Consider the following 26,433-nt stretch of genomic DNA (forward strand, 5'->3'; position numbering starts at 1 on the left):
GTTATTCCTGAGATCATGTATTTGTCCTTCAATTTCCCTAAGAATATCATAGAAAAAGCAAGTAGTCATGGGCAAAGAGCTCTATGACGGTCACCTTTGTGTGAGGAGAAAACCTCTCAGCCAGCCTTGTCTTAGGAAAGCAGACGAGGAAGAGACCTCTGGAGCCGTCAGTTCAGTCCCCTTTCTTCCTCACCAACTGAGGAGGGGTGGGATGTGCCCTGGAGCGCAGCTAGGCCATGACAGAGGGCCCAGACCTCGCGGCCCACCTGTCTGCTCCTGTGCGGGGCCAGACCCCTGCACCCATGAGCCGGCCTGTCCTGAAGGATGGGGCAGCCGCGGCCCGGCCATGGGATGGCCCACCTGTCTGCCCCAGTGCGGGGCTGGCCCCCTGCATGCGTGAGCCGGCCGCGGGAACGAGGCCTGGGGGAGCAGTTCTGCCTGGTTCCCGCTTCTAAAGCAAGAGGGTCGGATGCCAGGGCTGGGGCCGGGCTGAAAGAAGCGTTTCTCACCACTCTCTCTGGAGCCCATTAGCACAGATCGCCTCCCTCTGGAACCCAGGGCCCAGTCACGGGGACCAGCACTCAGCCACGAGGCCTCCCGAGCCTTCCTCCCTGTTACCGAGAGGCAGGGGAAAGGCCCAGGTGAACCTTCTCCTTTTGTGCCCTCAAATGCCCCCACCCTCCCTCTCCCCATCACCCTCAGCAGGAGGGCCTGAGCCGTCTCACAAGTCTGTCGGAAGAAAAGAAACCCCGAGCTTGCTGAGTGAGGCCTCCAGCTTCTTTTGAACAATCTGCTACCTATCTACACAGCAGGCATCTGGTAACACGCTATGAGGCCATCGGGCACTGGAGAGATGACTTTGGGCGGCCTGCACCCTGCAGGACCTGTGGGCCCTGTGGCCCGGCCCCCCAAGTTCAAGCCACACTCCTCAGGCGTCAGGATGTCCCCACCCTCGCTGGAAACCTCTGGGGCACACCACGCTGGGCTCTCTCAGGACAGGGAAATTGCCCAGGAGGCCAGGCTGGCCGCCTGCGCCCTTTAGACGGGGGAGCAGCAGCAGGAAGGCCCTGGGGTGAGAACAGGGCTTCATCCCCCTGCAGAGCACGCAGCGGGAGGGCAGAGGAAAGGGGCTCCACCTCTTCCTATGGGTGGGCGCGTCATCCCGCCCCTGGCCGGCCCGTGGCTGCCCACCCGGGGCATGTGCCCCTCCCAGCAGCGTGGGGACCACACACGGCGGCCAAGCCAGGCTTTGGCAGCTCTCCCTCCTGGTAATTATACCCTGGGAACAGGCCTGCTTCCTCTTCCAGGGGAGGCTGGGGGGAGGGCAAGGCGAGGGGAGACTCCGAGGGGCAGACGCCAGGCGACGGGTCTGCTCCTCCTGATGATGGCATGCGTATGTGCCCTCAAGACCTCACTCTAAACCAACACAAGGCAGCGTTTACCCCACAGCCTGTGTGTCCTGGCTCTAACACTCAAGTCCCGGGTAAAGACAAAGGAGGAGGTGATGGCCAAAACTGCCTCGTTCTTCCCAGGAAGGTGAGTCAATTCAGCTAACATGCCCTGAGTGGTGAGAAACCTTACCCCCAAATGCAGCAGGTGGATCCTGGTTTAAAAATTCTAAAAACAAAATACAAAATCTAGCTTGGAAAGACACTTCTGGGAGAGCTGGGGAAATCTGAATATGGGCAAGCTACGACATGTAACTGACATGAGAGATAGTGGTGACAGATACATGGGAACACGTTCCCAGGAGACACATGCTAAGTGTTTATTTAGGGGTGATATGTCATCTCGCAGGGCTTCCCAGGTGGCTCAGTGGGTAAAGAATTCGCCTGCAATTTAGGAGATGCGAGTTTGATCCCAGGGTCGGGAAGATCCCCTGGAGGAGGAAATGGCAACCCACTCCAGTATTCCTGCCTGGGAAACCCCATGGACAGAGGAGCCTGGGGGGCTATGGTCCACGGGGGTCGCCAAGAGTCAGACTCAAATGAAGCGACTCAGCAAGCACGTAGTCTCCACAATTTACCGTCAAATGGCTCAGGAAGAAACTAGCAAAACCACCCCACCCACTGCACACGGGTCGGTGAAACAAACTTAACCCTGCGTGTGAAATATATGAGGCATATGTGTGCGTACACACATGTAATAACGAGCGACCGCTATGTGCCGGGCGGGCATTCTTAAAGCTGAGTCCACCTGTGTGGCGTGGTTGGTGGAGCTGGCAGCCGAGCCCCAGCACACACAAGGCAGGAGGGCCTGGAGGCAGGGAGAAGCTCCTTGCGGGATTTGGATATTTCTAGAAGAAACGGGAAGGTCTCTAAGGGACGGACAAGGAGTGTCACACACCCAGAGGCTCCGGCCCCAGTGGGGTCCTCCGAGCAGCCCCGAGGGCCAGGCGAACCCTGCCTCCAGTCCGGGCCTTACTGCAGGCAGGGGACCCCAAGGCGGGGCCTGTGTTTACTTAACAAAGGAGGGAAAGCGCATCTCTGGCAGGAGGCTGACTTGTGACGACAGCTTGGAAATGAGTGTTCTGGCAGGAGATGGGCGTCGGCTGGGCTGTGATGAATGTTAACTCCCAAAGAACGTCCGAGAAACTGAGGTATGAAGAAAGAAATGAGGAGGTCAAGGGGGGAGCCATGTCTCTCAACCAAGAGCTCAGAGACCCCACCAAGCGAGGGTTGGGGGTGGTCTCTCATGACAAAAGGAGAGCTCGGGGAGGCCGAGGGCGGGGCTGGAGAAACAGTGAGGAAGGACGTGGGATCGGCCTGGCCAGTAGGCAGTCGTTTGTCGAGCTGCTAGTGGAGTGACCCTCCGGGCCACCAAATCACAAACGCGCTTCCTAACAACATTAACAAGGAGGAAATGACTAGGGTGGGTGGTCTCTGGGAACTAAACACAGAAATGGTATCCTGGAAATCCCTCAGAGGAGGAGAGCTATAGATGACTGAGCACCAAAGGAAGGCGTTCAGGAGCACCCGTGAGTTCAGAGGACAACCTATGAGGGCAGAGCCCCAGAGGACCCTCAGAAGCACCCTATTTGGGCAGAACTCACTTTGAGAAGCATGTTTGAGTATCATCTGCCCAAGCTTAATACGCTTTCAGGTTGAAATGCTACCGCCCCCTAGAGGTTGCGAGTCTTCTAGTCCAAATTTGTACTCATCTGTAAACTATAATTAACTCGGATTCGTTCTAGTGCAAGTATCTGCAGATGCCTTTGAAGTCTCTTCCAGGCTCATGATTCTATAATAGGAAAAGGGCAGTGTGTGGAGTCAGCTGTTTCTCATTGCCAGCGAGGACGGACGAGGAGGGGGTGTCTTAAATGGTAGCCGGAAAAACTTAAGGCTGGAAAATGAAAATTTCCAAAAGAGAAGTTTTGTTAAAACATTGGATAACAGACTCCTGATAAGACTTAAAATGTACTTTCCCTGAACTCTCCAAAATGGGGGGAATCAAGCCTTGGGAGTTGTTTCAGTACAAAACTTAACCCCAAAGTTTTGAAGGGAAAGGTTGAAAACAAATGACCACGGGAAGACATGCTGCTGGTGAGAACACCCCAACACCAGCTGTCCCTGCTCATCAAGCCCCTGGGCGGACCCTGGTCCTTCTGCTAAGGCAGCCTGGCTGCCCCTTCCCAGTTGAAGTGTCCTCTCCGGGTCTGCGGGGCCGGGCTCCACTGGGACGTCCTGTTCCTTACCCTCAGGCCTGGCTCCTTGGGGACAGCAGGAACCCTCTCTTCCCCACTCAGGGAGGTGACGTCTAACGTTCCAGGCTCCTTACAGCGTGGCCTCCTCTGCTTTGGTTTGTCTGAAAAATTCTAGGAGGTAAATGGAAACCAACGTTACAGAATGCTCTGGCCACAGGGTCTCCTGATGTGGGTGGTGCTGCTCAGATGGTCGTGCGGTTTCCTCACTCATGGCCCTCTGCACAGAACCTGTCAGGTCAGCGCTGCGGAAACAGCCGCGGGGCCCCACCGAGGTGCTCTCCTTGAAGCCACCGCGTGCCTGCAGTGAAGCTGCAAGGTGGGCCTCCCGTGGGGGGCCCGCTGGCCCTCCAGGCTCCCAGGGCACTGCTTCACCCCTGCCTCTGCCTCTCTGAACTGTTTTCTCAGGCTCTCTCTTCGCTGCTCCCAGCCTGGCGGGCTGTGTGTCTCTGGAGGGTGTGTGTCTGTGAACGCATCCTCCTCCTTCCTGCGAGCTTTCGAGCGCCTCCCCTTGCTAACAAGAGGTAGCCAGCACAGTGCGGGTGGTGGTGGGGTGCTGGTGCTGGGGTGCCCTCTCCTCTGGACGCCTGCTCTGAAGGACCAAGAGCAGAGGAGTAAGAGGGCTTGATGAGCAGCCCCTGGGCTGGGACTGAAACTAACCCGTCACCTCAGAGTGGAGACGCGGTGACTTGAGAAGAATGCCGGGAGCATTTCTGTGAAGGGGAGCAGTGCTTACGCAACCTAAAGAATGCCCTGTGAGCTCACAAATGTGGTGACTCGCGGGGAAGGGAGGGCCGAGCGGAGGCTCGCTGTCCTGGTAAGAGGTCACACACGTCGACCTTCTGGCCTGGTGTTCTGAGGTGGGCTGGGATTTCTGTTACCAGAAGACGTAACCAGAATTTAAACTCCCCCGCTCCCACCTTCCAGTGACGTTCTCGGAGGACACAGACCTCCCTTGGGCTCCCCAGCCCTCCTGGGCCCCCTCTGCGTCTCCGTGTCAGAGGGGACACACGCTCACCGTGCCGAAGCCTGGGACCTCGAGGGAGCAGTCGGCCTGCTGCCGCAGCCAGTCCAACAGGCTCTTGCTGGGAATGGCTTTCTCGGCCGGGCTGCTGGCGGCCGGGGTCGGCTCCGGGATCGATGTGGCGGGCACCGGCCCTTCAGGAGGGTGTGGGGTGCTCAGGGGAGCCTGTCCTGGGTCTTCGTGGACTTCCTGGATGGAGGGAAGACGAGGATGTGCCCTTCACCGTGACAGAATGAAAACTGGTTTCTTAAAGGTGGTTCTTCCCACCAGAACAGGACCACCCGTGCCCAACCGCTGATCCCTGCCACAAGTTCCTGACGTGGCAGGAGACCCCTCCATCCGACTGCTCTCCTCCCCACTTGGCTTCGCGGTGACCTATGTGCCATCCTACCTGCTCAGGCTCCCTCCTGCCATCTTCATCACCAGCATGGACTGTCCCCGTGACACTGGTCACCGCACTTTGCTCCCCCATGGCACTTGTCACAGGTTTTCACGTAACAGAGAGTGCCACCCTGCAATCGACTCACCTGGTTCTCCCTCTGCATATGTACCCGCCTGTGTCCCCAGTGCCTGTATGGGGTCTACTAATAACATATATCTGTGCTAAATGTCTCCATGATAAGATCTTCAAAATACTCTGAAGCCAAGAAAAAAATACTTCACGTACTCCACTTGAATTCTATGATCACGACAGGGAAAACTACGGCTTTGAGCCGCTGAAAAACAAGACCACCTTCTTAAAGACACTGGGGAACTGGAAAGGGAAAGAATCTGCCATTTCAGCTTCCCAAATAATAGAGAAAATCAAAGAGAAAGACATCTACCGAACAATACAGCAGGGCTCCCTGGCTGTAGAGGACCAAGTCACTGGTTTGGTTCCCTGGTTTGCCACTTACTACCTGTATAGCTTGGGCAAATCATTCAATGCTTTTAAGTCTCAGTTAGCTCATTTCCAAAACGGGAACAGTAACCACACCTTCACAGTGTTGCTGTGGACATCGTACAGGGCAATCATGTAAAACCCCCAACGCAGTGCCTGCCAGAGGCACTCAACACTCGTCACTATTATTCCTTTTAAAGTAGTAAGAAAGCAAGAAATGCTGGTTCCTGCTTCAGAGCCTGAAGTCCAATAAATGGGACAAATCAAAACACAAAGAGAGAAGTCGGTGGGCTCTGACACAGTAAGCAAAGTCAGAGGGGATCTCTTGGGCACTTCTCTGTTTCTGACAAGGATTTCTACGTGACCTCGGCAAAACCTCGCAGTGACCCTCGGTGGTAGAAGCTGCGGCCCCCAGTTTAGAGAGGGGCAGAGCAGGGCTCGATGATGAGCCCAAGGTCACCCAGCAGGTCAAGCAGCAGCCGGGCCAGGACCGATGTTCAGGACGTCCTGACCCCCAAGTCCCTGCTCCTGGAAAGCCCGCTGCTGCAGACCCAGCCCTACTCCTGCTTCACTCGTTTGATCCCCAGGGGCTCCAAGGCCCTGGAGGCTGGGCTGCTTCTCTGTGAAATGGGGAGACCTCCCGACTCTGCCTTCAGGGTGCAGGCAGGTTAAGAGCCCTCGATGGACTAATATGTATTTCTAGAAATGACTGAGGACAACTGATGACAAGAGGGAACAAGCAGGACAGCTGAAACAGGGGAAAAGGTCCATAAGTCAAAAGCTGTTGTGTCTGAGGAAGAACGGTCTGCTGCTCAGTGTACAGAGGTCAAATGTGCACCTCATATACCCACCAAGATGCCAGCCTGCAGGGTCTGCTCCTTCAGGAAGATGAGGTCCACCCCTCCGTCAACATGTTTCCGCCTTCCTCTCCGCCTCCTGGAGGCAGCGTCATCTCTCCTGAGGCTTCCGTTGACGATCTGTCCGGTCACTGGGTGGATCAGGCCAGCTTGCAGGATGCCCGACAAGTCCATGCCAAGGGCTCCTTGCAGTGAACCGATAGCCCCCATCTTGGGGGTGCTGGCGCCCACTGGGAAAGGGGATGTGGCCCCTGGGGACCCCTCCGACGGGCAGGAGAGGTCTATGGCTGACTCTCCATGCCAGCCGTTGAGGACGATGGGGGGGTGCCCGTGGGGGGCCGGGAACTGCTCCAGGCTCCGCGTCTTCGAATCCCTCTCTACCTCGAACTCATAAGGACGCCTGTGCTTCTGTTCATCCTTTGTGAAAACCGGAGCCAAGAAGCTCTCCTGCAAACACACAGACGTGGCAAGAGAGGTCTGAATGCCACCTCTGTGGCTCAATGCTGGCTCTGTCTCCGCCCCAATTTCCTTGGGACTAGTAATCACCTTCTTGGAACTTCTTTCAACTCAAGCCTTCTCAAACTTCAGTATCTACTCGCCTGGATAGCTTGTTAAAATGCAGATTCCACTTCAGTGGGCCTGGGCTTCTGCATTTCTAACAAGTTCCCAGGTGCTGTGAAAGCTCCCAGTCCACGAACTACACTTGCAATTGCCAAGATCATAGTTTAGGGAATCTCTACCTCAGCTGTACATCAGAATCAACTGGGCAGTTAAAAAATTAAAAAAAAGCCAATACCAAGTCTGCACCCTGGACCAATCCAACCAGAACCTGGAGCGTCTCAAGGACCCCAGTGGAGTTCAATGTGCAGCTAAGAGCTAGTGTGCTAACTACCTACCTTAAACTTGAGTCCTTGAGTTTTCACTTGCGTTTACAAACCTCAAATAAAACTCATCCCACTACTGACGTCCCCCATTTCTTTTTAAAAAATATTTTAAAAATTTATGCATTTATTTGGTTGTGTCGGGTCTTAGCTGTGGCTCTCAGGATCTTTTTTTGTGGCACACGGGCTCGCCAGCCATGGAACGTGGGCTTAGTTGCTCTGCAGTATGTGGGATCTTAATGCCCTGGCCAGAGATCAAACCTGAATCCTCTGCTTTACAAGGCAGATTCTTAACCGCTGGACCACCAGGGAAGTGTCTGACTTCCTTCATTTCTATTGGCTGCTACCGTTCCCAGTCCTCATGTATTCACCCCTCCCTTTCCTCATATAGTCATCTGTCATCAAGCCATGTCCGTTAACTCCCTCCATTTCTTTGGATCCACTCCTGCCACTAAGCTGGTCGAGAACTTACCTTGTCCTCAAGTGCCCATCTGCCTCCCCACCCCAGAGGTATGCCCCTTCCTGCCCCCATCGCCCACAAACCAGCACACCACTCCCATTGAGCTGCAAACCCACTTTCATCACGTACTTCCCCGCTCCAAGATTCGAATGAATCAGTCGATCAAGAAGTGCAAAGTGTCGTCCTCCTTTGTTTCAAGGTCAGACACAGCATTCTCAGGGGCTCACCTTCTGCATCTGGGCCACCAATGCTGCACCATTGCTGAAGCCATGCTCCGATGCCTCTGGCTCCGAGAGGCCGCTTCGGGGACCAGCGCTGCCGGTTAACAACGGGGTGGGCAGTGTGCCCACCGGCTCGTACTGCTGGCTGGAGGGCCACTTCCCCTTTAACACCACGTGACAGATGTTATCTAGGCGGTTGATTATCACGCGATCCTATAAGAAAGCACACAAACTCTGAGGAGGAAGTACTAAGTTAACCAAGTTTACAAAGTCCCTTGAAATCAAGCGGCACGTTTTCTGACCAGAAGGAGTTGATTAGAAGGCGGTGCACACAAAGGGACTCACTTTTTGAATCTTAAAAGAAATGGCGCAGTCTGGACAGTGAAGATGAAAAGCTGCAGTACTGTAAATAATGAAGATGCGCTGAACACTTTGGTCTTACAGTCTAATTGTGGTCCTGATACCTTTAAAGTCATGTAATGAATATCTTTTAAAGATATTAAACATTTGTCTGAGTTGATGACTCAGAAAGATTCTAAAAGGTTTAATATAAAGGATTCAAAAGCTGAGGATGCTCTGAGTGGGGCATGCAAGCTCTGGGAGGTACCTTTGGCCACTCGGAGAATGAATAGAGCGTTTTCTCCTGGAGCAGCTGGGCAATGGTGGGAGCCCGCGCCTCTTGCAGGTCGTCCCCAAGGTCTCCCGCGATGCCCGAGGTCGAGCTCTTGCTCTCCTCCTCAGAGTACTTCCCTGGATAATCTGGGAAGAGAGGTTTTTTTTTTTTAAAGAAAAATGAGACAGGTAGTTGGAAGACTGGAGTGATCTGAAAGATCAGGACATCTGAGTGTTTTTTTTTTTTGGCCGCACTGGATGGGGGACCTAAGTTTCCCAACCAGGGATTGGACCCACGCCCCCCACCCCCTGAATTGGAAGGGTGGAGTCTTAACCACTGGACTGCCAGGGAAGTCCCTCTTATTCTTAAAACACTGGCCTACTGTATGCTTATTTATTTTAAACTGATTAATTACCATGTCTTCTATTTCCAGAAGCACTCTATCAGTTAAGCTATAAAGCCACATCCTGCTCCAAGGCTACCCAAGCAGGTCATCTGATAAGAGTCTGCATCGGTAACCAAACAACACTGGATGACGGCAAAGGCTTCCCCACTTGGTGCGGGTGAGAGGGAAGTGAACACTGTGCTTCGATACAGTGGCAGGGACGGTGTGGGAAATAGAACATGGCAAGAGGCTGAGATTAATGAGGAAGGAGGAAAAGTCCTGAAACTTACAACAAAGGTAAACAGACCTGATTTATGCTAAAAAATGATGCAAAGACACCTAGGACATTCAACATCACTGACAGGAAGAAATGGAAATGTGACTCATTCTTTCGGTCTTCAGTGATAAACATTTATTATCAGCTGTGAAATGGATCTTCAGCCATCATCCGCTTCACAGTGCTGACAGGAGACAAACTGAGTGTAGGAAAAGCTGTGGGCCTCTTCCGCAGCGAGATGACGGGGCGTCCACCCTCCGCAGTGTGGAGGTCTCACTGCTGACTGTGCACCAAGTCCCCCAGGGGGCCGCAGGGACCCCTCCCCGGGAGCAGCACCTCACCAGGCCAGGGGATTCGAGGATAAACAGCACAGTGTGGCGGCTCTGGCTTTCTAGGCTCTTAACAGCTCCACGAGGGGCAGGCAGCAGGGAAAAACACTAATAATAAACGAGCAGTTTCAGTTATAAACCATGGTGAGGACCATAAAGGGAAAGAAACAAGGTGCCTCGATAGGGAAGGAGGAGGAAAAAACCTGCTGGCAGAAGGGAAGGCTGGGAGAGGGGGCCTCTCAGACGAGAGACCACCCAGGAAGAGGCAGCGGCGGGGGAAGGGTGCGCACGACTTGCTGAGGAACAAGGGGGGGGGCCAAGTATATACAAAGATAGGGGGGTGGTGGTGGAGGTGGGGCAGCCATCACCATCATGCTGAGCTTTTTGGGCTGGGACAGAAAATCCAAATTATTCTAGGTCCAATGGGGGCACATCCCTGCCATGTTTTCAGCAGAGAAGGTGAATTTAAATTTTGAGAAAAGAACACAATGCTGCGTGAGGAGGAGTCAGGAAAGAAGAGGCTGGTCCCCCAGCTAGGCCAGAGACTGCTCCTTTGGGCACAGAGTCCCAGGCTGAAAGACAGGGAGGGCCCTCTTGGCCCCCACCGAGCCCACACCCCGGGTATGGAGGAACCCTTCTGGGGTCTGCCAAAGCTCCTTCAAAGCACTGGCGCAAGGGACTCCCCACCGCTGAGCATGCGGGATGCTCATCAGAGCTTATCAAGTTCACTGCTGCCTCCTAGCCCAGCACAGCCCGGCCCCACGGCCAGCAGAGGACCGAGCACCTCCTCTAACCCATCGTTGCTGGACTGCATGTGTTCCCAGGACTGAGTAGTTGGTGATTTCCCCCATGACAGAGTTCAAAGAGCAAGGTGTACATATAGCCCCGCGTGTGGCAGGGACCCTTTGTGGCCTGGGGAGAGGAGGGTGGGCAGGTCAGGGCTGGCTCCTCCTGGGGCGGCTGAGGCCACAGGGGTGATGCCGCTCCTTGCGGTCCAGCATCTCTGGCCTCAGCCCGGCTAGTGGGCTCACACTTTAACTTGGGTTCAGAACCCTTCCCAAGAGAGTCAGCAATCACAAGGCAGAAGCCACAAGTGGGAGCTCAGAAATAAAAAGGAAGTCGGACAGCCCGGGGAGCAGAGCAGGGTCTGCTCTCTCTTTCCCACTTTAGAGCAGCGGTACCCAATATTTTTGGTGCCAGGGACCAGTTTCGTGGAGGACAATTTCTCTAGTGACCTGGTGGTTGGGATGGGTGGAGGATGTTAATGCAAGCGATGGGGGTGGGGGTGGGGACGCTTGTAAAATACAGATGAAGCTTTGCTCGTCCACTGCTCGCCTCTGGCTGTGTGGCCTGCGGAACCTTAGCTTTGGAAGAAGTCACTGTTCCATGTGGGAGGGGCTGGCCCACCTGAATCCCTGTGTAATAAAACACATGGGCCCTGGCACCAGGCCAGCCACCAACAGGGTACTCTTTGTTTTTTTTCTGACAAGGATAAATAAGAACTATCTTTTGTTCACCCTAATACGCCCTCTTGGGTTTGAAGACATAAAAACGACAGTGAAAAAGTTAAAAACCATTTGTTGTTGATCAGGATCTCTAATCACTATATTCATATCCACGTAAAGCATATGCAGATCTCAGGTCACCTAGGTTCTTAACATTTTCAAATCCTTTCCTTACCTAAGATTTCCCTATTTCAAAAGATCAAACCTCTTTGCCTTTTTGTTGAGTTCCATGGAATTTGGTTATTCTTTTTTTTTTTTTTACTTAAAAAACTATTTATTTATTTGGCTGCATTGGGTCTTAGCTGTGATACTCGAGATCTTTAGTTGCAGCATGTGGGATCTAGTTCCCTCACCAGGGATCGAACCAGAGCCCCATGCATCTAGAGCATGGAGTGTTGGCCACTGAACCACCAAGGAAGTTCCCTAATTTGGTTTTTCTTATTTCTGTTGAGTTACTCAAAGGAATCTCAATACAATGCACTGACATTACAACACAGGGTTTTGACAATTAAGTAAATAAATGGGACGATCTTTGTCAACCTTACTAAGTGTTAGTTACTCAGTTGTGTCTGACTCTTGGGACCCAATGGGCTGTAGCCTGCCAGGCTCCTCTGTCCATGGAATTTCCAGGCAAGAATACTGGAGTAGGTTACCATTCCCTTCTCCAGAGGATCTTCCTGACCTAAGGATTGAACCCAGGTCTCCTGCACTGAGGGCTGATTCTTTACTGTCTGAGCCAACAGGGAAGCCCAACCTTACTAAAAAGTTAAGTGAAAGTTGCTCAGTAGTGTCAGACTCTGCAATCCCATGGACTATACGGTTCACGGAATTCTCCAGGCCAGAATACTGGAGTGGGTAGCCTTTCCCTTCTCCAGGGGATCTTCCCAACTCAGGGATTGAACCTAGGTCTCCTGCATTGCAGGTGGATTCTTTACCGAGCTGAGCCACCAGGGAAGCCCAAGAATACTGGAGTGGGTAGCCTATCCCTTCTCCAGGGGATCTTCCCGACCCAGGAATCGAACCGGGGTCTCCTGCATTGCAGGCAGATTCTTTACCAGCTGAGCTACCGGGGAAGCCCAACCTTACTAAAGATCACAGTTATTTTTGTGGAGTTCCTGAAAAATGACCCGCATCTCTGTTAAACTGTAGGTTCCTGGCGTTCCCGGGCTGTTCTACTTCACCCAGTTTCAGCACCCTACCTGGTAGAAGAACAAATTCTTTCCCCTCGACGTCCGATACGGCATCTCACATATACCGGCACACAGCCCCTGCCCAGACCACGCAGCTGATGCAGCCAAGGTGCTACAGTCATCCTTAGCTTTCTGGAATGATCAGATGTAAGCTACTCTGCCTCATTTTCAGAATAAGCCCTGTAGCCTTCGTGTCTAAACATACGGTGGGTGTAAGAGATCAGTTTCAGAAGCAGGAGAACTCTCACCAGCCCCCACGCACTCGTCCTCCCCAGCCTGGGAGAACTGGTTCATCCAAGACACAAGGTCCCACACACGATACCTTGACTCTGGCAGTTCCCGTCTTTATCGAACTCCTCTTTACTCTCATAATCCATGTCTTCCGGCTTGACCTCACTCCCTTCAGGATACGGAGGGAGACCTTGGTTCCCTTCTGTGCTCTCTTTCCAGGGTTCCTTCAGAAGTTCCTGCTTCACTTGGAACAGCTCAGGTGGGACAGCAGTGGGCTCACCCCTCATTGTGACATTATTGGCTTTGCTTATGAAGGGGTCTGGGGGGTAAGCCTGGGGTTTCTCCACTTCAAACTCGTCCTTCTCGAGGCCATGCGCCCACCTCTTCACGTGTTTGCAGTGACACTGACAGGCTGCAGGAAGGAAAGGGCCCTGAGGTCCAAGAGGCTGGCTTCTGGCCTCCGTGCTCCCTTTCTTGGCTTCCTCTGTGAGGAAGCCGGCCAGGCTCTGCTCCCCTGCCATGCGGGTGGTGGGCTCGCTGAGAGGCGACGCTGTCAGCCTTTCCCGCCTGCCTGCGGCCAGCTCAAGGCTTTCCTCCTCGTTTTCGTCCTCGTCGTCCTCCTCGTCGCTGTGGTTCGGACCCAAAACCAATTTGCTTTCTAAGCTTTTGCTTTCTAGTAAGTCGATTAGCTGCTGGTCAGATGACATGTTTCTTCTGGAGTCGCAGACACTCAGGTTGCACATGTCGACGAACCCGCTCTCATTCCCTGGGTCCAAAGAAGGGGAGGCGAAGCAGTTGGAGCCCAGCCGCCCAATGCTTTCAGGTCTTGGCCCGGCCTCGCTGCAGCTGAGTTCCCCTTCCTTTGAAAGAGACATCAACAGGTGTTTCTCGTTTTTAATGTTCATCTGAGCTACTCCTGCTTCTAAAGTTTCCATAAAAGAGGAATCTGAGGCTATTTTTGCCTCGTGGCCCCGGGGCTGGCAGTCCCCGTCTCTGCCTGCGGAGATGGCCGCGGTGACTTGCCTGGACTCAGTACTGGCACCTGGGCTGCCCTGAAAAGGGCCTGTCTCCTGGCTTAGCGCCTTCTTTCCGTACATCATGCTCTCCAAGGACCCAGGCAGCAGACTCTCGTCATGGGTGAGGGAAAGGACATCCTGAGTTTTAGAGATGAAGCTTTCACAGGTCATGTCAGATAAGCTGCCCCTGGGTGGACCAAGGTGATCGTCTCTACCTTCGATTTTCACGAGGTTCTCAGGTTCGTTTTCAAGGGACTCGGAAGTCCGGCTCATGTGCGTATAGGCCAGAGACTCATACAGTTTGGAGTTGGTCTGGTAGAGGCAACAGAGACTCTCTGGGGCCTGGGGGTCAGGTCTTTTGTGCTGGGCGTAGTTCCTGTAGGCGTCCAGGAAGGACAGCTGGGGGTCGGTCATGACGTAGTAGTCGGTGCGGTTCAGGCCGTGCTTGGCGGTGCCGATCAGCAGGTCGCGGTCGTGCTTCCCGCACTCCCACCAGACGGGCAGGTAGAGGCTGGGCCTGCAGAGTTGCAGGCGCTCATGCAGCTGAGGACATGTGAGCACCTGCTCCCGGACCTTCCGCAGCAGCTCGATGCGGTACAGCGTTCTCGCGGCCCGCTCTTCCGTGATGGGCTCCACGTAGATGCTGGGATCCAGGGGGCCTGCGAGGGAGAACACAGAGCCCGTCACTTAAGCCCACCTGAGCCCCTGCATCCTTGATCTCACAGTTTGACCACCTGGCCCTGAGCAAGGCAGGGCCTTAGTGGCCCCTCAAAGATGAAAAGCTAAAACAGGAGGGAAAGATTTTATGAAACTTGGACAGACCCGCTGAGGGTAAAAGGAGAGCATGAACACTCCAGTTCTGGAAATATTACTTCCTGATCAGTAAGCCTGTACTAAGGGCCTTCTCACTAGATACTTTACGGATGCTGTTTAGATCCCACAAAACCTCTAGCTACACCAGCATCCCTGTGTGAGGATGAGGAAAGAGGCTTAGACAAGCCGACTTGCTCAAGGTGTCCAAACCAGAATGCCAGTCTAGGTCTTGTCACGTGACTCTGAGATCCAGTCTATGTAGCTCCCTGGTTTCACTGAAAACTGCCCGACTGTGCCACCAGCGGGGCAAAAGGTGGGGTGTCGAAACATGCTGCCGTCTGTCAGCCCAGAACCCACGCTGAGTAGGCTCGACGTTTGTTTCCGCTTTTTCTAGAATGTAGTACTATGGTCCAGAGTGAGTGAATCCATTACAATGAGACTGAAGAGAGGCCAGGGGGAAAGTTGGCGCAAATTCCCACTAGGAAGAAATTTCTCAGACGGGGCCTCTACTGGAGCACAGGAAGTTTAAATGACAGGCCCATATTTTCCGTGGCTACAAGTCAACACACGAGAAAACATTTAAGATTTAGTCTAAGTGAAGTGCAGAGCTCACAGCAGGATAAATCTCTATAAGGCTGAAAAAAGAAAACAGTTCTGTGGCATTTTAATCTGAATTTCAATTTTTGGTGGAGTTACATCATTTTGGGAGACAGATTTTATTTTTTGAGGGTGGGCTCAATTAGAAGTGTGTGAGTTTGGGAAAACCCACTTGTTTTTATCTGAATTCTCCATGCAGTCTGTCTATAGCTAAAACTAAAGCAACTCTGTACCTTGAAAATAAGCTTTTACCCTCTCTGTCCCCCTGGGGAGAGAGCAACAGAGCATCCTCACCACCGTCCTTCCAGGCCGGCAGACGACAGACGCTGCGGCACATGGACACGAAGCTATAGAAATAGTGCTCCAGGCTCTCGTCCGACTTCTTGTCCAGACGGGAAATGACGCGAAACTGCGTCCAGTCAAAGGTTTTCTTCTCTTGATCGTAAACGACACCAAAGGAAGACACTGTTCTGTAGAAGTCGGCTTGCTCCCTCCTCGTCCACCTAGAGACAGAATCAGAAAGGAGAGGGAGCGGTTTTCCCTTGTGGCTTTTTTTTTTGTTGAAAAAAGCTTAAAACAACTACTTGCTGAGTGCCTAGTTGGAGAGTCTGTGAGGTTCACAGAACAGGCAGAGCGTATCTATTTTATTGTTTATTTTTATTTAAGTTGGGAGGAGTCACTTGTAACAATAACAGCCCATCAGCCTACCACCACCTGCAAATCATGTGTGCATGCTTGTTATCTTTTGACTTACCAGTTTCAGAAATTACCCAGTTCATTTCCTCTTGTGGGAGATAAAGATTTTAATATAAAAATACTCTGTAGCCTTAAATATTCTGCCCATGACAACAGAGAATCATAGAATCCTGGAGGATTATACAAGGATTCTATTAGAATCATAGAATCCTGGAGGGATCTTTTGGACCATTAAATTCACTTCCTTCATTTTACAGATGGAGAAGCTGGTGTGGAGAGAGGCGGGGGTCTCCCCTGGTCACACACCTCCCTGACTTTCATCTCACACGGGCTTTCTTCCTGGTCTTAATGTAAGTAGATGGGTGATCTTTCCTAGGACACAAAGGCTCTCTAGATTTTATACCCTGCAGGACTAAAATAATGACTTAAGGGAAATGGATTATTATTTCCCACAACAGTCTTTACCAGGAGCTCTTGTACATGGTACTTGCTACCTCCGGAGGGACTCAGCTAGGAGTGGGGTGAGGGGTCAGTGGAGGAGTGAGAATAAGGGGGGAGGGGGCTCTGGTTCCCTCTTTGGAGCCAAGTGAGAGAACTTTTCTCCTTGAATTACCAAATTTCATAAAGCCAGGAATATAGAGAAGTAATTAAACTCACTATGTGGTATTTCAATTCACTGGACATTACAATAAAAGGATGGCTATATAGAAACTCAATCCTAAAGGAAATCAGTCCTGAATATTCATTGGAAGGACTTATGCTGAAGCTGAAACTCCAACATGTTGTTCACATGATGCGAAGAGCCAATTCGTTAGAAAAGACTCTGATGTTGGGAAAGATTGAAGGCAGGAGAAGAAAGGGACAACAGAGGATGAGACGGTCGGATGGCATCACAGACTTGATGGACATGAGTTTGAGCAAGCTCCGGGAGTACGTGATGGACAGGGAAGCCTGCTGTGCTGCAGTCCATGGGGTTGCAAAGAGGCAGACACAACTGAGCAACTGGACTGAACTGACTCAAAGAACGTGAGCTTCACTGACCCGTTCTCGTGGCCTCATCCCCAGTCTGTGCTGACCTTCGGCTGCCATTTTTAGCTTAATTCTTAGATGGGCAAGTACCTCCTTCCGTCCTTCAGGGCTGGCATTTTATGGTAGTCATTGCTCTCAAAGGCTTGATAAGGACTGTTGGCTACAACAAGGCCACTTCAATGCGTGCTATTCATTTTGCTGCTAAAAGAATATGACCTGATGCATATGTTTAAATCACATCCCCAGAGACTGCAGTCCTGTTCACACAAGTCTGGGAATTGTGAGGAGAGGGTGTCCTAGATCTCACTGGACTCCTGGGCCAGCATGACACCACCACTGAGGTTGGATTTAACGGCCTCTAGAGACGGCTTGACTCCACACGAGAACATCAGACACACCTGCCCTCCAGCTATCAGTGTTTCCCTGGTCACCTTGACCCAGGGGGCAGCTCAGCATGCCCTCTTTTACCTCTTTTGGGCTTCCTTGTTGATGAGCTCCATCTCTGAGGACCTCCGGAACATCTCTTCCTGGACCCAGTAGCCCTGGTTTCCTAGTCCCAGGACTTCAGGCCGGCAGAGCTCCTTGCGGTTACAGCGCTGGTAAATGGTGACCAAGCGTCGGAGACGAGCAGTGAGTGCGGATGAAACCGGCCAGGGCGATTTGTCTGGGTCGGAGCCATCCTGGGCTTCAAACATCAGTGAGGATATTAGTATTTATAGACAGAATTAAGACTATGGAGAGTGGGTTTTTTGGTGGTGGCTGTTGTTTCCCTTCGTTTAAAGAAAACTAAAGTGGACTCTCTAACTTAATGGAAGTAGCTGATACCTAACAGCTTGGGAGCAAGGCACAGCTGGAAAGGCTGCAATGGTACTTCAGAAACAGCTCTGGGTGTGGTGGGCTCTGTTCTCTCTCAGATACAGTGTGCCTGTCTGTGGGGGCAGAATGGACTCGAGGGTCTTGCTCTAAGGTATGGGAGGCCTTCTCTATCTAGAACTATGGGTTTTTGCGTGGCTGGGCTTTCTAAGGACCAAAGCCTGCATTAAGTCTGGATTCAGAAAAATAATCAAAAAGACAAACCAAATACTTCTAACTTTTCTCGAAAGAGAAAAAAAAAAAAAAGAAAATCAATGAAATCATGATTTCTTTTCATCCTCAAAATCCATCCTGACTTTCATTTCACTGCCAGGCAGAGGAAGCTGGCCGGAGTCACATTAAAGCTCCATGTGCGACTCCAGCAGAGTTTGGTGAAGGTCAACTTTAGTGGCTTTTAAAAACAACCTCCTTAAAAAAAACAGCATTTTAAAAAAAATTACGCATGAACTCCAGGATAACTACAAATGGAGATATTATTTCTCTTTGCCTTCAGAAAGACACAGTCTCACCTGCCCGGGTGTCATCCTTCTTTTCAGCAAAAAGGCCATCACCTCCGTCACTGGAACTCTCCTAGGGACAAATGAAGTTGAGTCATCAGCAAAACTGCAGCTCAGACACCCAGTCCCCGTACAGAAGGAGTAAAGATGCACAGGCAACATCTCCTGACCAAGAACATCTCAAAGATCAAGACGGTCCCTGATGAATAAAGCTTAACTTATGCACAGTCTTCAAAGAGCCAGAAAGCAGTTTATTTAAAATAAGCATTGTTTTCCCCCTGGAATTCTGTGGAATGATTCTGCCTGTAGAGAGAATGAGATTGAAGAATGATGAACTGGCATGCTCCCCCTGGCAACTACATTTTACATGCACTATTTTAATTGTGAACTTAAATATTTGCTTTATCGTCGTCGCATGCAATCTAATACTGTCATTTCATAAAACATGTGCCTGCGTCGTTGGATTTTTGCTGTGGGAAAGTGTCACGCTCATGTTCATTATGCTGCATGTACTTTACAGCAATCGACACTATTTTCCTAAAACACGACTGCTCCAGACGGGAGACCTGATGGTGCAAAACTCCAGGAATTTAAAATTAAAATAGCAATCTGAAGCTCAGAAGCTGAAGTGATATCACAGGCACGGAGCTTATCCAAGTCAGAGTATATGTCAAGCTGGCTCTAATGGATTCCTCTCCAAAGGCTTGCTTGGTCTCAGGAAATGAACTTCAAAGGCTCCTCACACACAAGGCATGTGGGAGTTTGGGGAAGGGCAAAGAGCTAGTGCTAGTCTTCAACTAGATTCCGTTTTTAACACAAAAATTTATTTATTTATTTTTTTAATGAAGTAAAGTAGACTTAACATAATAGTATTATATTAGTTTCAGGTGTACAACATAGTGATTTGATATCTCCATATGTTATGAAATGATCCCCACCGTGGGTGTATCTGTCACCACACAAAGTTATTCCAATATTCCTAACTATGTTCCCCATGTGGTAGGTTCCCCCTATTCACACCTCCATGACTTATTATTTTATAAATGGAAGTTGATGCCGCTTAATCTCCTTCACGTAGTTCACCCATTTTTCCCCACCTAACATACAGTGCTTCTGACGAGTATCTTAAGACCTGACCGATAGGTGAGAATCAGCCCAGGATTCATGACTGCCGCCAAGAGTGAGCACAGGGCCAGATCAGAAGAAGGTTTAGCAATCCATAGCCTGTCGATGGTTTTTGTGTGGCCCTTGAGTTAAGAATGGGGTTTACATTGGAGGAGGAGGAAGGGAGAGGGGAGGAGGAGGAGAAGAAAGAGGCAAAGGAGGAGATGTGATGGAAGACTCTTCTGGCCCCCAGGCCTAAGATATTTACTGTCTGGTCCTTTACAGAAAACTGGGACCCATAGCCCCGGAGAGCCGTAACCTCGGGTCAGGAGGGAGGGACAGATACTGACGACTGACGATACTTAAAATCCAAACCTCTCTCCTGGGCCCTTAATACCGTGGAAGGACCTGAAAGATAAAACCTTGAGAAGGCAGAGGAGCAGGGGTTCATTTTCTTGCTGGCATAGTGATAACTGCTGACGTTACCGAGAACTACGTGTCACTGTGCAAAACCCTTTACATGGCTTCTCTCCTTTAGTCATCAGAACTGCCTCCCCAGGTAGAAAGAAAGTATTAGTATCCTCATTTTACAGATGCAGAAAACAAGTTCGAGGAAGTTCTGTAAGTTGCCAAGGTCACATGGATACCAAAGGGCAGAGCTGGATTTTGAGCACAGGAGTCTGCGAAGGGCCTACACTACAACCACTGAGCTGTCCCAAAAAAAGAGTCCCAGCTGAAAATGTGACTCAGAGAGTGAAACCTATTTAGGGCTGGAGAACATTAGTGTAATCTCTCTCCTTTGGCCATACGACATCAGTGAAGGGAGGAAGCCTCAGGCTCATCGACTGGACCATTCTGAAGTGTCACTTAAATGTACCACCACAGCCTTTACCACTGTTTAGGGAGTTATAAGCAAAACCCAACCAGCCATGCCTTACATCCTTTCCTGCCACTGAGAACATTTTTGAGTATTCTCACAGTATCTGTGAAGCCCCTTTGAATGCTGAAAGCTATAATTAATTATAGACACTTCTAGACTGAGAAATGTTCTAGCTGGGTTCCAGTAGGGGGTTCCTTATGCCATATAAGTGGTTGGTGTGAGCACCACCACACCCCGAATCCACAGAGGTAGCTCCACGCGGCAGGTGGCAGACACACATGACACGCAGGCCTCCTTTCCAGTCTCCCTAATGCTTTCTGTTGGCCTCAGGCAAACCCTCTCAAGTCAGGAAAGCTTCTGGGATCGGTAAGTGCCTCTCTGTCTCCTGCCCTCTCCTGATGGTAGGTCCCCTCTCTGGCAATGACAGAAAGGAGAAGATCTGGATGAGCAGCAGCCAAAGTAAAAAAGATGCCATAATCTTCAACATCACCAGTTTTTTTTATTACTGGGAAGCACACGGGAAGTCCGCCTCTGAAGTCTGTGGCTGAACATTTCCTGGTTTCTGCCTCTGTGAATCAACGTGAAAGAAATACTCATCTCGGAAGAAGTGTGAATCCATCACTCAAAGTACAGGGTCCCCGTAAGACCGTCCATGCGCAGGCAGTGGACTGGTTCCACCCTGCAGGCTCTCCATCCCGAGCCCGCTGGTGTCTGGAGTCTGACTGCCTACTGCTCTCTGATCTTGGGCAAGCTGTTTCCAGCTCGCTCAAGCTTATTTCTTTGTTTGCAAAATGAAGGCGACAGTACTTTATAGGGTGATTGTGGTCAAGCTCACTTCATTTGCAAAACAGAGATGATAGCACTTTACAGGGTGATTGTGGGGCACAGGTAAGTTGATGATGTGAACTGTTTAACTACATGCTGGCACAAGGCAGATGCCTGACACATGGCAGCTGGGACTGAGGAGCAACCCACACATGGACCCAACTGCTGGGGGACCATCCAGCATGTCTTTCGTTCAACTAAAATGTGTCCTCTAAGGACAGCTTCGTGACACAGTGGAAAACAACAGCAATAATAACTAAAGTCTATGGAGACCCAGGTAAATAAGTGGGTAAGATATCATACTGAGTACTTCATATGTGTTTTTCATTCATTCAAAATGACTAAATGACCCTTTTTAGACACAGAGAAGTTGCAGAATAGGAGGTTGATAATCTTATCAAATACTATAGTTATTATAAGTAGTGAAGATGGAATTCAAACCTGGAAGGCCTGAACCGGGATGAGGAGCTCTAACCACTGACAAGTATGGCCTCGGGTGGGTGGAGACACACCTGGCTGAATCAAATGCACTGTCACTCTCCACCAGTATCTTAGCTCCACATGGGTGCAGGGCTGTTTCCAGATTCGAGAACAGTGGATCCCCGTGCTTGCGGCTGCTCCTCCAGGCCTCGCTGCCTCCCCACTTTGGCCAGGGTAGGGGTGCGGGTGGGGGTGGTGGCAGCCCAGACCTGCAGGCCCAGGGAACTTCCTCTAGGCACTCACAAAACCCAAGGGCCAATGCAGAGGCCACAAGTGGCCTTCCCATATTTGTTTGTCAGGAACTGTGCTCGGTTCAGGCATTCCAACAGTGCAAAAAGATAGAGTCCTTATCCCTCTAGAGCTCAAGTTCTGGCAGTTATGAGAGATATTAATAAATACTAGCCATGCAGTGTGACAGGGCTTCTTCCCTGGTAGCACAGCAATAAAGAATCTGCCTGTCAATGCAGGAGACACAGTTCGATCGCTGGGTCAGGAAGATCCCCTGGAGACGCATATGGCAACCCACTCTAGTATTCTTGCCTGGGAAATCCTATGGACAGAGGACCCTGGTGGGCTATGGTCCACAGGATCGCAGAGTTGGACACGACTTAGCGACTAAGCAAAAACAACATGCAATGTGGTAAGTGTTCCTAAACACAGTGGGAAAATCAGAAAGAGTCACCAACCCTGCCAGACCCAAATCAGGCAGGAGGAAGACATCTGAGAGGTAACTTTTGAGCTTCAGATTGAAAGACACAAGAATTTACGAGGAGAACATAGGAGCTCTCTGTGTAGAGGTAACACGATGCAGAAAGGCAGTTAAAAAGATCCCACAGCAGTTTTCATTTGTGGAAAAATCAAGCATCCTACGACCTTCATAAATTTCATGTAGAAAGTAGACACACATCAAATGTCATTAACAGAAAATTCGAGGATTTTACAATGGAAAGACTGCAGGATTTAGAAAAAGACGTGAGCGGAGAGACATTGCTCTTGGCTAGTATGACTTTTCTTGCAGCTCATTAAAACTATTTGATCTTCCCCCCATCTAGAATGGGGATAAGAGTAACACCCAACTGAAAGGGAAACGTGCTTGGTAAGCCTGGAAGTACTCCAGCTACAGTCAAACATCACTATTTGAGTTCAGAGACCCCCTCAAACTCTCAGCTCCTAAGAATAGAGTCATTGTTCAGCCCCTCACTGAACTTTTCTTCCAGTAGGATCTGACCATGTTAGGCATTAAGTTTCCCTGCAGAAGTTTTTCCCTAGGTCACTTGGCACATACCATCACCCTCCTTTACAGAGCACCTGCTGTAGGAAGCACTGCAGAGTGAGGACAAGACCCAGGAGTGAGGCACATGAACTTTTCTATGAGCGGCCTTCAGAGCTGGGCCTGGCATGCAGCTGGTCTGCCTCTTCACACTGGCTGTTGCTGGGAGAAGGGGTGCATACCTGCAGCCAGAATAAAAATCCACCCTGAATATTCACTGCAAGGACTGTTGCTGAAGCTGATGCTCCGGTACTCTGGCTACCTGATGCGAAGAGCTGACTCACTGGAAAAGACCCTGATGCCGGGAAAGACTGAAGGCAGGAGGAGAAGGGGGTGACAGAAAATGAGATGGTTGGATGGCATCACTGAATCAATAGACATGAGTTTGAGCAAGCTCGGGGAGACTGAAAAACTGGGAAACCTGGAGTGCTGCAGTCCATGGAGTCACAATGAGTCGGACATGACTGAGCAACAACAACTCTTCTGACTATGAAGAGAATACTTAATCAGGAAAAAAAAAAGCCATAACATCTAGTCTGAATTCTACTGTCTAATCTGTCTAATGCAGTATCTAGTCTGAACTCTTCTATCTGTGAGAATCTGGTAAAGTCCTTTACGTTCCAGGGGGGTGAATCTCCTCAACTTTCAAATGAGGGCAGTTAACACCTGAAGCTCTTATTTCACATGGCTGAGGTGAAGATCAACAGATACAAGTGGGAATAGTTCTTTGGAGAGAGTACTATTCAGAGAAATTTAAGGTACTATTTCCATCTCTTTGATACTTGAGTTACCACCTAAAATGCAGGAGACTTTCAGGAGACATGAGTTCGATCCCTCGGTCAGAAGATCTCCTGGAGGAGGAAATGGCAACCCACTCCCTATTCTTGCCTGAACAATCCCATGGACAGAGAAGCCTGGTGGGCTACAGTCTATGGGGTCTCAGAAGAGGAGGACGTGACGCAGTGACTAATTACCACCATGGAAAAACACATCCCACGTTCCAGATAAAAGAAATAACAGTATAAGGTAGGGAACTGAATGGCAGAGCTCAGATTTTAAGTCAAGATCAAAGCCAGCTTCCTTCTGCCAGGTCCACAGTCTGAAGCTTGAGGGTGATATGCTTCAATCCACTGCTTCTTAAATCTTGAGGAGATATGGAAACATATCTTCAAAAAATAATTTTTTTTTTTACTTTGGGAAAGTGATGTCTCTTACTGTTATAGGAATCAGAACTGATGGAAACCAAAGTAGATACCATGCTTCCAACTAGAACCAAAAGAAGAGAACCGACAATTTTTGGTTGCTGATCAGGAGAAGAGGAAAGATTATGCGGATAAGAGTCAGTTAAGGACAACGCTATAGTAACTTCTGGTATCCAGAATCCACAAAATCCTAACAGATTTATTTTCTCCACTCAAAGCCAGAGAAAATGTGGCTGAATAGTGCTAGGGCTCTAATAAAGTTTCGATCTGCATATGCAAAGTCCTAGAAGCTCATTTGTAATGTGCAATATAGATTTCTACTTATGGGAAGATGCATTATTTCCCTATTGCTCACTATAAGTACAACTAAAGCTGCCAGACACTATATATAAAACACACCTAAGAAAACGCTGAAAGGTGAAGAGAAGGTAGACCAATTAGAGACTCTGGGACCCGTGGAATGACACAGTGGTGAGTTCCTTGGGTTTTCTTTTTTGCCTTATATGCCTTAGATTTGGAGGTAATGAAGGCGGCTACCTGGAAATGACAAAAGAGTGCAGACAAAAAAAGCCTGCTTTCTCCAGCCCAGGACAAGGAAAAAGGCAGGCTAGGAATGGACACAATGTTAAGACGCGACGTGCTACACTCCAGCCCAACAACACAAGAGCAGACAGTGGCTTACCACATTCACACCAGCAAAGGCTGGTGGGGACTCTAGACTTCTGCCTTTGCCAGGCTGCACTAGGGCACCCGGTTCCCCTGCTGGGTGGTGTCAAAAAGTCAAGTAGGGAGCTTGGATTTTCATCCCTGACAGCTGGCAATGAGGTCCCCAACCACCCATGGTATCAGCAAAGACCACATGGAGAGCTGAACTTCCACTCTGCCCCCAGGTATCTTTGGGGGCTGACTAGGAACATTAACCTCTATTACAGCCAGGCAGTCAAAAGGTGATACACGCTGTGCACTACCCCACCTCCCCCAGCCCCCGCCCCCATCCTCTGCGATAGAGGTGTCAGAGGCAGGCAGTCACGACAGAAGTTTCAAATAAGATCCCAAGTCTCATAATATAATACCCCAAATGTCCAGGTTTCAGTCAAAAATCACATTATCATTATACCAAGAACCAGGAAGATCTCAAACGGAATGAAGAAAGACAGCCAACAGATGCTAATGTTGAAATGACAGAGATCTTAAGTATTACTGACATAAAAATCTAAAGCAGTCATCAATGAGGAATTCTGAACACACTCCAGAAGATCTCAGCAAAGAAACAAAGCTCCAAAGAAGAACCAAAGGGAAATTTTAGATTTGAAATATACAATGATGAAACCAAACTGAACAAAAACACAATGGATATGCTCAACCGCAGAAGGGAGGAGAAAGAGGAAAGAATCAGCAAGCTCAAAGAGGGAAAAACATAAAGTACCCAGTGTGACCACCAGAGAGGAACAGATTAAAGACAATTAAAACAGGGCCCCCGGGACCAGTGGAACTGTAACAAAAGACTTGACATGCATGTCATCAGAGTTCCGGAAGGAAGGAGAAAGGGTTCCAAGAAATAATGACCGAAAACTCCCCAAATTTGGCAAAGGACAGGGATTTGGCAAATCCACAGATTTGAGAAGCTGAAAACACACCAACAGGATAAACTCAAAGAATCCACATATAAAAAATTCAGAGTTAAACTTCTGAGAACTAAAAATAAGGAGAAAAGCCTTGAAAGCAGCAAAAGAGAAAAGAGACCTTAACTAATTGAAAAACAACTCAAGTAACAGAAGATTTCTCATCAGAAACCATGGAAGCCAGAAGGAGGTGGCACAACATTTTCAAGAGCTGAAAGAAAAGTGTCTACCCAGAATCCTATATTCAGTGAAAATATCCTTCAGGAATGAAGAGGATATCAAGATATCCCCAGATGAAAGAAAACTAAGAGAATCATCACCAGGAGATCTATTCTAAAAGAATGGCTCAAGGAATTTCCCCCAACAGAAAAAAGAAATCTTGGAACATCAGGAAGAAGAAAGAACACAGTAAGTAAATGTATGGGTAAAAACAGTAGATGTTCCTTATCCTTTTGAATTTTCTCAATTATATTTCATAGTTGCAGCAAAAATTACATTATCATTATTCTCAGTGTATGTAGGAGAAATATTTAAGACCATTATAAAGGGAAAAAACTAGAAGTAAGGATAAACTCCAGTAAGGATTCTATATTTCACCTGAACTGGTAAAATGATACCAGTGAACTGTGATACATTATGTACATGTAGTAAAATATCTAAAATAACCACTAAGAAGCTTAAAAATAGATAAGTCAAAAAAGGATCAGAAAAAAATTTCCAGTAAACCAGAGGAAAGAAGGAAAAAGAAACTAGAGAATCAAAACACAGAGAAAACAATAAAATGTCAGACTTAAGCCTTAATGCATCAATAATAACACTGCATGTAAATAGCTGACTATATCAACTATAAAACAGGGTGCCTTAAAATATATAACCTGACTAAACACTGTCTACAGGAAACTCATTTCAAATAGGCAGGTTAAAAGTTAAACGATGGAAAAAGTGACAATCGTGCAAACATTAGTCAAAGGGAACC

At 49.5% G+C, this 26,433-nt stretch overlaps 1 protein-coding gene across 4 annotated transcripts in view; it reads right to left on the reverse strand.

Moving 5' to 3' along the window:
- The window catches only part of CHD6 (chromodomain helicase DNA binding protein 6), a 194,903-nt gene that overhangs the window by 3,946 nt on the left and 164,524 nt on the right, over positions 1-26,433 (reverse strand). For 3 of the 4 annotated variants that reach the window (XM_043884657.1, XM_043884655.1, XM_043884656.1), the window contains 9 exons: positions 18,087-18,147; positions 17,173-17,389; positions 15,274-15,482; positions 12,645-14,228; positions 8,631-8,782; positions 8,030-8,236; positions 6,456-6,908; positions 4,719-4,913; positions 3,695-3,814 (listed from right to left, as the gene is read on the reverse strand). In XM_043884657.1, the coding sequence (XP_043740592.1) occupies positions 3,695-3,814; positions 4,719-4,913; positions 6,456-6,908; positions 8,030-8,236; positions 8,631-8,782; positions 12,645-14,228; positions 15,274-15,482; positions 17,173-17,389; positions 18,087-18,147 (3,198 nt within the window). Of the gene's footprint in view, positions 1-709; positions 3,343-3,694; positions 3,815-4,718; positions 4,914-6,455; positions 6,909-8,029; positions 8,237-8,630; positions 8,783-12,644; positions 14,229-15,273; positions 15,483-17,172; positions 17,390-18,086; positions 18,148-26,433 lie in introns of those variants that run through there. The other variant, XM_043884658.1, reaches the window with a different exon arrangement.

Source organism: Cervus elaphus, chromosome 23 (genome assembly GCF_910594005.1).
Source record: "Cervus elaphus chromosome 23, mCerEla1.1, whole genome shotgun sequence".
NCBI lineage: Eukaryota > Metazoa > Chordata > Mammalia > Artiodactyla > Cervidae > Cervus > Cervus elaphus.